Consider the following 9,485-nt stretch of genomic DNA (forward strand, 5'->3'; position numbering starts at 1 on the left):
TGAGTCCATACACTTGCCAGTCAGCAAACCATTAGTAACTTTCACCAACCTAGGGCCTGATGCAGAGTGTTAGGCACTGCCGATGTCGGGCGTAGTGGAGCGATTTTTTTGCTACTGAACATGCTTCCCGATTGTTTCTGTACAGAGCCGCAGTTGTAATTTCAGGTGCACGCAGGAAGTGTACTGAAAATGTAGTGGGCGTTCCTGGGTGGTGACAGGGAGGTGTCCGCAAATGCAGGGAGATGGTCCATCCTATGGGCGTGTTATGGGAGTGCCGTGGGCCTGTCGGTGAAAGTGTTTGCACACACAGACAGGCAGGAGGCCATATTTGGAAGAAGCGGCACCTCCCATAGGGCTGGTAAACATATCGAAGGTTCTGTCTAAGGAGGCACCAATCGGTAGTACTGTGTGTACAGGCGCTGACAGTGGGCATCTCTGTCCTTGAACAAGCGGCATTTGAATAAAGTCGCAGATGCAGCCGTGGGCACTTTTACGTCCACTAATGAATCAAGCCCTTAGGGGTCCTATTTACTAATCAGTGTTAGGAGACAGAGTGAAAGTGATAAGAAAGTGATAAGGTGCCAGCCAATCAGCTCCCAACTGTCGTTTTTCAAACACAGCCTGTGAGATGGCAGTTGGGAGCTGATCGGCTGGCACCTTATCACTTTCTTATCTGTCTCCTAACACTGCTTAGTAAATAGACCCATAAATCTTCTAAGCAAACCTTCATGCAAAAAATTTTAACTTGTGGGATTATCGGGCTTCCCAAATGCACTGCGCTGAAAGCTCAGCCTAAGAAAAAATGCTTTCTTTGAATAATAAAGTATTTTTTCCTGTTTACCACATCCGCCACTGCCATACCGAAATAGCAATTGCTCAGTAGGACAGCCGACGTGCATGTACCACTGCTGTCCTTGCTTTGTATGGGGTAGCCATCGCAGGAGAGCCCCGGCAATCGCTACCTCGGCGATACCTGCTCTTGCCCACCGGTAGCTGTAGGACTTTATGAATATAGGTAGAAGCTCTGTATCCAGGAAAAACTGCTGTTTTCAACAGATTTAGGGCTATTCTACCATTGATAAATAGGTTCCTAGATCTTTAAAAATGTGAGAAAAGAAGCATGAAGTTTATAGGCTGTCATGAATACTGGTTCAGTGCTCCCTTGGAATAAAATAAGTATTTTCTTGAGCTGCTTCAATTATTTTCCCCTTCCTATACAGATGATACCCCAAAAGGAGAGGATGAGGAAGATGATGGGGATAAAGATTCTGGACCTAAGCATCTCATCGCACTACATTATATTTTGACATCTGTGGACCCACAAGTCCAAAAACGGAATACTCTATTATTATGTGTTTGCGGCCCCACCATCCTGTTTGTTTTGATTATTGTCATCCTTCTTACACATTTCCGTGAGTCTTTCTTGCTTTAATCCTGTGGGGCCATAATTGTACAAAAACATTTTTTAAAAATCCAAAAATTAATTTCTGTGTAAAGCATAAGGTAGTTGCTTAGAATGGAGGGCCTGAGGGATACCTAAGGAAGAGCCACACACAAGAAATGTGTATGGAATATATTTACCTCATGGCAGAAAACTAAGTAATTTATTTTACATACAATTTGTCTGACGATGTAGAAGTTTCCAGCCATATTCTAGAAGCTATTCCTGTGCACAACTTTTTGAGCGTTTTCAGAAATGATGGCTGTGTGTCGTTAACTTTTTCTTTACCTTGAAATCATTTGTAGGTAACCGGCGGGAACATCATGTGGAAGTGTGAATCTTATCAGCTGTGCAGCGGGTGAGCTTATTTATATATGCAGAAAAAAAAAACAACTAAATCCTCTATTTTTCTGAATTAACAATATGTAAAGCTGTCACATATGTGCCCTATGCTAAGATCCATTTCCAATATCAATATCACTATTTGAATGGTAGCATTGGAGTATTCTGGTCATTAAATGCTCAGGCAAGATCACATGGTAATGATCCACGACTATCCGGATTTACAGGAATGCCGAAAAACACTATAACATTTGTTTGGATTATTCTCTGTCATTTCAGGTGGTTTTGGGCCACAAACTTCGTGAGATCAGATCATTTTGATAATATTGTAGGCTATGTGGCTGTGGGAGTGACCAGAAAACACTATCAGATTTAACAAATGGGGTTTGAAGTAAAGTCCAAAACTTTATTAATCTGGTCTTGTGGCACAAAGTGAGGTCTAATGGCACACGACATGACTGGCAGGGATCCTGTAAGACTGCTGAGCTGTATAAAACGCTATCTTGTGCTTTTGCCCCACATCTTTACCAGTTGTCCAGTATATCACAGAACCCCATGCATATCATAAGCAGTTCCGTGACCAGTATAAATGCCTAAATTATATCATACTATAAGCAAACAATATCACATCTTACAGCATCTTCTCTGTTAGCAATAAGTAATATTCTAATTTATATGCTGTCCACATCCATGGCAATTCTTTTTTTTTCAGTAGTTCATAAGAATATGGAAATATCTGGAGACTGGAGACAATTTTTCAAAAAGATGCTGAACCAAACCATGATTCACTCAACATGAGAGACCAGAAGACGTTTGGTGCAGGAGGCTGATCTACATTTTTCTGCGTGTCGCCTCTCCAAGAGATACTGAATGTCTGGTCTTTCTACTCCACCTTTGCCTGTGTTATTCTGCTGATGCTTTTCAAGCTATGTTTTCATTACGTAAATCTACCTCATTGGACCTTTACTCTAAATGTTCTTTTCAGTCAGATGCTGACTTTGGGGACATCTTATCAGGTTGTTTCTTTTAAAGCATCTGCCTGGGTTTATTTTTCAAAGTTTATTTTTCAAGTGCGTTATTTAACCATCACAATTAGTTTCCATTTATGGACCCAACAGCCTTGTTCTGGGTAGAAGATGTTTCGAATAATAATATCTTCTGTCACTACATTATGAAGAGACAAATTGCAAAACAAATATTAAAAAAAATATTTCCACTTAATACATCTTTGAACTTTTTACACCGTCTTTTGTAGTTTTATACATGAACTTATAATGAAGGAATTATGAGGTTTGGGCCTGATTCTGAGCCACATACTATTTTAGTATAATTCAGTATTATATAATTATTATATTATTAATTCTATATTTTATTATAGTTTCAATGGTGAGACCGATGATTGCGTATCAAGCAGTATTATAGCGTCTAAAGTCACTGTCCCACTCCCTGCATAGTCAGACACATGGTTGTACATGTACACCAAGGGAAGGGGTACTAGCATATAGCAGCAGACATGACTTCGGCAAACGACGCTAAAGTGATCGCAGCAGCATGCAACTCAGAATCAGGCCCATTATGTGATATAGTAAATATGTGGGTACTTGGGAAAATAATCATCATTCACACATCAATGCTTTCAAATGTATTTTTCATTTCCACTATTACAGATGTTTGCAGATTCTGTTTGTAAGGGCAGAACAGCTTAATGATTGTGAATAGTAGCAACATGTTCTTATTTGCATGATTACAATTTTGTATGTCAAAAATCAATCGCTCAGATAACAAAAGTCAGGACCAGGCTTCACACACACACATATTTTTAGCCACTGAAATATATTTAAGTTTACTATTATCGATATGTTGCATATATCGTATATACTTATGTTTGTTGTTTGAATTAAGTACAAACTAAGATGGTCTTAATAAAATGTCTTTTCCTGCACTTGTTTTTTGACATAGACTATATAAAATTTTTTAAATAAATTCGATTTTAGATATTATTCCTCACCACCATGAGTTTTTGACTACAAATGGGAATCTATATCGAAACATAATAAGGGAAGGATTCAATTAGCCTTTTATAATGCGATAACTTAACGGGTGTTAAGTTATTGCACACTTTGCTACTTTTTGTGCAACATTTTCACGTTTTACAGCTATGCGTGTTCCCGCTTTTCGCACAATCCTATTGCAAAAGTTGCGATGTGGCTTTTCCGCATTAACTTTTTGTGTAACTTCGTGATAACTATTTGCAGAGTTAAGTAGAGGTAAAAATTAGGAAATTTGCCTATACCCACTAATTAGTCATTAAGACGGGTGTCCCGACACTTTTAGGCAAAAAATAGGGGTTTTGCACAACTTATCACCTGCTCAGGAGGTGGTGATAACTTATTGCGACTTTATGCTATGCAGAATTTGCACCCGCAAGAAGCTGCGGCTAATAGGATTGTGTGATAAGTATTTTGTGCGAAAAATTACCTAACCTGTTTTACAAACTTTTCACAAAAATGCGGCTTATCGAGGCTATTTGAATTCCCCCTAAATATCTTTGATATTGTAATCGCTGTGGTCCAGTAGTGGATTTTTCCTAGGGGCTCCAACCCCTCCAGTAAAATATGCCATCCCCAGTGACAGCCTGGCAGTGGCTTCTCAATGAAAACGTTCCATGCTAATCACAGCCAGACACAGTCTCAGGAGGAGGTGTTTTCTTCCCCTGGGACTGCCAGTCCAGACTGCAGTTAGCAGAGAGAGTGCTTCCAACAGGAAGCCATTCTCTTGCTAAACCGGCAGCCCAATCTGACTTCTAGTGGCTACAGCCATTGCAGTCTCTTGAAGCCTGCTCGTTGATTTATACGCATGTGCTGGATCGCAAACCCACGCATACGCACATTTCAGACCAGCAGACTCCCTGGGAAATCGAAGTAGAAGCGGCCAATGCTGGGGTCCCATGCTTGGGACTGTCTCAGTTAGTAAGATGTATCCCTGTCAGCTCTATATCTGTATTTTTCTAGGTCTAATAATGGGGAGGAGTATGAAAGAAAACACAGGGCATGAAACTCAGCTATGCAGAGAATAATTCTATTGCATGAAAATAAATTGTTACATACAGCATAAAATACAATTTTAAATTATTTATTATTTTTAAACTGACCTGTCCCTCTCTTGGTGGCTACAGACATCTCATCTAACCAAGGGTCGCCCCTTTTGGATCCCGGACTGAGTACTCCAGTCCTAACAATGGATGCCAGTCTCCGGGGCTGGGGCGCAGTGACCGGTCCTCACTCCTTTCAGCACCGTTGGACATCAGTCAAATCAACCCTGCCAATCAACATATTGGAACTTCGAGCTGTCTACAGGGACCTCATACTGGCCCAGGACATACTTCACGGAAAACCTGTACAATGCCACAACAGTGGCTTACATCAACCATCAAGGAGGCACTCGAAGTCGGGCAGCAATGACAGAAGTGTCACGCATTCTGACATGGGCCGAGGGTCACCTCCCGGCCATCTCTGCGGTGTTCATTCCCGGGTGTTCTCAAAAGGGAAGCAGACTTCCTCAGCCATCACAACATGCATCCCGGGGAATGGTCTCTTCACCAAGAGGTTTTTCAACTCCTAGTGAGAAGATGGGGCCTCCCAGAGGTGGACCTCATGGCCTCCCGACACAATCATGGTGTACAGGTCCAGAACAAGAGATGCCAAGGCAACCTTTGTAGACACATTATCAGTGAAGTGAACCTTCCAGTTTGCTTACTTATTCCCTCCAGTGTCCCTTCTTCCTCAAATTCTTCGGAAGTTCAAACAAGACGGAGGCACTGTCCTGCTGGAGGCTCCAGCTTGGCCCAGACGTCATTGGTACTCAGATCTTCAGAGTCTCTCCATCGACACTCCGTTTCTGCTTCCTCAACGACCGCACCTGTTGTCTCAGGGTCCTTGCTTTTACCCAACCTGGGTCCTCTGTCTTTGACAGCCTGGCTCTTGAGACATCCCTCCAGAGGTCCAAAGGATTCTCTAGCTCGGTAGTCAAAAGTATCCTCAGAGCGCATAAGCCAGCCTCTGCTCGGATCTACCACAGAGTGTTGCATACATATTTCTAATGGTGTTGTATCAGAAGCTACGACCCCCAAGTGTTTAGGATTTCCAGAGCCCTGGCCTACCTGCAAGCTGGATTAGACCTTGAACTCCGCTTGGCCTCACTGAAAGTGCTTGTCTTTGATCTATCCATTTGGTTCCAGCATAGACTTGCTCCACTACTGGATGTCCACACCTTCCTCCAGGGTGTTCCCTGTATACAACCTCTCTTTATCGCTCCAGTGGCTCCATGGGATTTGTCAGTAGTGCTTTGTGCTCTATAGGTTCCTCCGTTTGAACCCCTGGATTCCATGGAACCCAAGTGGCTCACAGCGAAGACTGTTTTTCTTCGGGTTATGGCGTCTGCCAGAAGGATTTAGGGGCGCTCTCCTGTTGCTCCCCATTTCTGATACTCCATCAGGACAGGGCTGTGTTTCGGACTGGCCCTGGTTTCCTTCCAAAAGTTGTTACTAGTTTTCAAATTAATGAGGAAATTGTAGTCCCGGCCTTTCAATCACCAGACCTATCGGCAGATGAGGCCTCCTTGGATGTGGTCCATGCCCTTAGGATATACGTGGACCATACCAGTTCCCTTCGGAGATCAGACTCCTTATTTGTGCTCTATGGATTTCACAAGAAGGGATGGCCAGCCAACAAACAGACATTGGCTAGATGGCTTTGCATGACTATCTCACAGGCTTATACGCAGGCAGACCTTCCTGTATTGGCTACTGTTCTGCTCATTCTACTCGCTCTGTGGGTCCTTCGTGGACAGCTCACCATGGCGCCTCAGCTGAACAGCTTTGTAAGGCGGCCACGTGTTCCGGAATCTCCTCTCGGTACAGGAGTGTCCCCACCCTTAAATGACTGCTTTGGGACATCCCCAAGGTCTCCCTGTGGAGCCCTATGGACCCTGAAGAAGAAAATTAGAGTTATGGTAAAACTTACCTTTGTTAACTCTCTTTCTTCGAAGTCCATAGGATCTACAGGGCACCCGCCCTTACGCACCTGGCTTCATATGGGCTATGTATGTCACAAACTGAGGTGCCTCTGGCTCAATGGGTATAAGGGGATGGACCGATGCATCCTGGGACCTGAAAGCTTTAACTGCGTGGTGCCTGGTCCTCAACAACCACCTACACCCCAAGGTCTCCCTGTCGATGCTATGGACTTCGGACAAAGAGAGTTAGCAAAGGTAAGTTTTACCATAACTCTCATTTTCTCTTACGTATGCATGCAAGCATAGTAAGAAAATGACTGTTCATTTCACATTAGTCCTGATTCAAAGGAGTACGCTATTGCCATCACTCCTGCAAATGTGTACGCAGTGGATGTGCACAAAAATACAAATATCTCAGCCACCAGTTTATGTATTGAGACGCCCATTGGAGCCATTGCAAAGTAAAGCCCAGCGTACACATACACAGCCGTGGTCACAGATCCTTCGATAATTGAATTCTTTAGTAGCCCTATGGTCACAGAATGGCCACTGGTACTGAGATGCAGGAGCCATGTTTTGGGTGTTTGGGATTGCAGTCGCAAGCTGTAACACGCCTCGAAAACGGCCGCAACACACCTGCGGTTTTGCCGCCATTCCCCGTTACCTCCCCCAAACGGTCCCTGCCTGTCAATCACTGTGCAAGTAACAGCAAGCGGCTACAGTAAAGCACATTGATGCATGTGTAGTTTACCCATAAACAATCAACTGCGAAAACATCAGAATAGCATACGTCTCTTAATTAGGCCTATTATTAGGAAATAAATATTTCCTTTAGAAGTATAAATGAGTTTGTGACCAAAGAGCTCAACAGTGATGGGGAAGGGACAATGAAGGACAAAACTGACATTTGGCCCTCATTCACCGTAATATTCTGCATGGTAAGATGTACATATTTCAAATGTAATATACAGTAATGTCCTTGTCTCAAACTTTTTACCCTGAATTCAGAACTGTTAAATGGCCAGTCAGTCTGGTTCAAAGTGACAGCTGTAGGTTTTCATAAGTGGCCTCCACCTGGGACAATAACTCTATGCAGGTTATTAACCACAACCCATAGATAGTCACAGTTGGAAAGTATCGCAGATGAAAATGCCTTTGCCTTTAAGTCCCTGAAGAGGGAGAATTACTTATGAATGTGTTTAGTGTGTGGGCTTATTTTTTTATGTTTGCCAAAACTTTATATTGCCAAAACATTCTGTAGGAGTCCCAGTGCAGCTAGGAATCACTAATAGGGCACACAATAGATAATTCAAATATGAAAGCAGTAGGTAATGAACCTCTAGAACTAAGCTAGTCATGGTCATCACATTAAGAAGACCCCTGTCCTAGATTGAAAAGTAGCTAACTCGTTCTTGGTTACCCCCAAGTCTTAGGCATGCAGAAGTTAAAGCTTATTCTGAGACAGACCTGGCTCTTGAGTCAGCTGATGGGGCACCAGCATGCAGAAACCTTGCTCAGGCCAAGCTTTTCGTGTAGCATCGAGTTTATGGATCCTATAATTAAATGCTTATCTCCTTCTCTAACTGGACCACAATCACCCTGGCATCCACCTCAACTATGGCCCACATGGTAGCAACTTTGTCCATGGTGATGGCGGACACAGGTCAGCTGCATCACTCCTCATCTTCCAGGGACCATCTCCCGCGAAAAATTCTGCAAACTACTCACAGTGGTTTGGGACTGTGCTTCCGTCACAAAAGCAGCTCATAGTCGGTCAAAACTCTCATACTGTCGCAGACCACACTTGGAGTTGTAGAAGATCATGGCTCTCTAGTGGCCTCTGCTGAGCTCCATAATGAGTTTCTTGAAGGAAGAGAACAAGCTCATGGGGGTGCTGTGCTGATTATATACTGTTCTGTGCCCTGAAATTTCATAAGAATTTTAGTCAGAGATTACAGTTCACAACTAGACAGTCAGATTGTGTCTACTCTACCTATACGCTGCACACCCTGAAACTTATTGGACATCTCGTACTACTCAAATGATAATGACAGTGTAAAAGAAAAGCATGAACTCATACAGGCTAGAAGAAGGAATGATTCTATGTCTGCGACATGGTCAGGCAGCTTCCAGGGAGTGGCCAAAATCTAATACAGGAGTCTGTGCAAACAGAGGTCCATAGAGTGGTCAGGGCAGGCAACTATTGTCAGTTCTGCAGGGTTTTGTGAACTCAGTTCAGGAATCAGAGGGTCGGCATGGGTATTATGGGCGTGTAAGAAGCCAGGAGGCTTGATGAGAATCCTCCTCATGTGGGAGATAGCTGGGTACCAGAGGATAAGTGGTGTGTACAGACTAGGCAATTGAGAAGTAATCAGGAGGCAAGCCTGTCAGTACATTGGTACAGAGCTGACGGCAGCAGGTGAGATCCCAAGCCAAGCAACACTGGGCCTGCTTCAGACCAGCTCGCCAGCGCCGAGCGCTCGCAAGCCGGTCGATGTTGCCCAAGTGCACATGCGCACGACGGAGGCGGCTCCGTCGTGCGCATGTGCGAGACCCGAATAACGACGGCCAAGCCCATGGGACCCATATACCCATATACGCACACCGCGGATCTCGGAAGATCATGGGAAAGATGTGGGGATGCACCTAACCTATAAAGGAAGTCTTGAAGGGGATAGGGACTTACATT

The 9,485-nt window shown here is 43.7% G+C and overlaps 1 protein-coding gene across 5 annotated transcripts in view; it reads left to right on the top strand.

Annotated features, from left to right (window-relative positions):
* The window catches only part of LOC148541892 (uncharacterized), a 58,381-nt gene extending 54,649 nt beyond the window's left edge, over positions 1–3,732 (top strand). For 4 of the 5 annotated variants that reach the window (XM_088475240.1, XM_088475259.1, XM_088475263.1 and 1 more), the window contains 3 exons: positions 1,221–1,412; positions 1,747–1,799; positions 2,496–3,732. In XM_088475240.1, coding sequence (XP_088331366.1) covers positions 1,221–1,412; positions 1,747–1,778 — 224 coding nt within the window. In that variant the 3' untranslated portion in view covers positions 1,779–1,799; positions 2,496–3,732. The remainder of the gene's footprint in view (positions 1–1,220; positions 1,413–1,746; positions 1,800–2,495) is intronic. The other variant, XM_088475250.1, reaches the window with a different exon arrangement.
* The last annotated feature ends 5,753 nt before the right edge of the window (positions 3,733–9,485 follow it).

Source organism: Taudactylus pleione, unplaced genomic scaffold (genome assembly GCF_031769625.1).
Source record: "Taudactylus pleione unplaced genomic scaffold, aTauple2 ptg000016l, whole genome shotgun sequence".
In the NCBI taxonomy this organism is placed as follows: domain Eukaryota; kingdom Metazoa; phylum Chordata; class Amphibia; order Anura; family Myobatrachidae; genus Taudactylus; species Taudactylus pleione.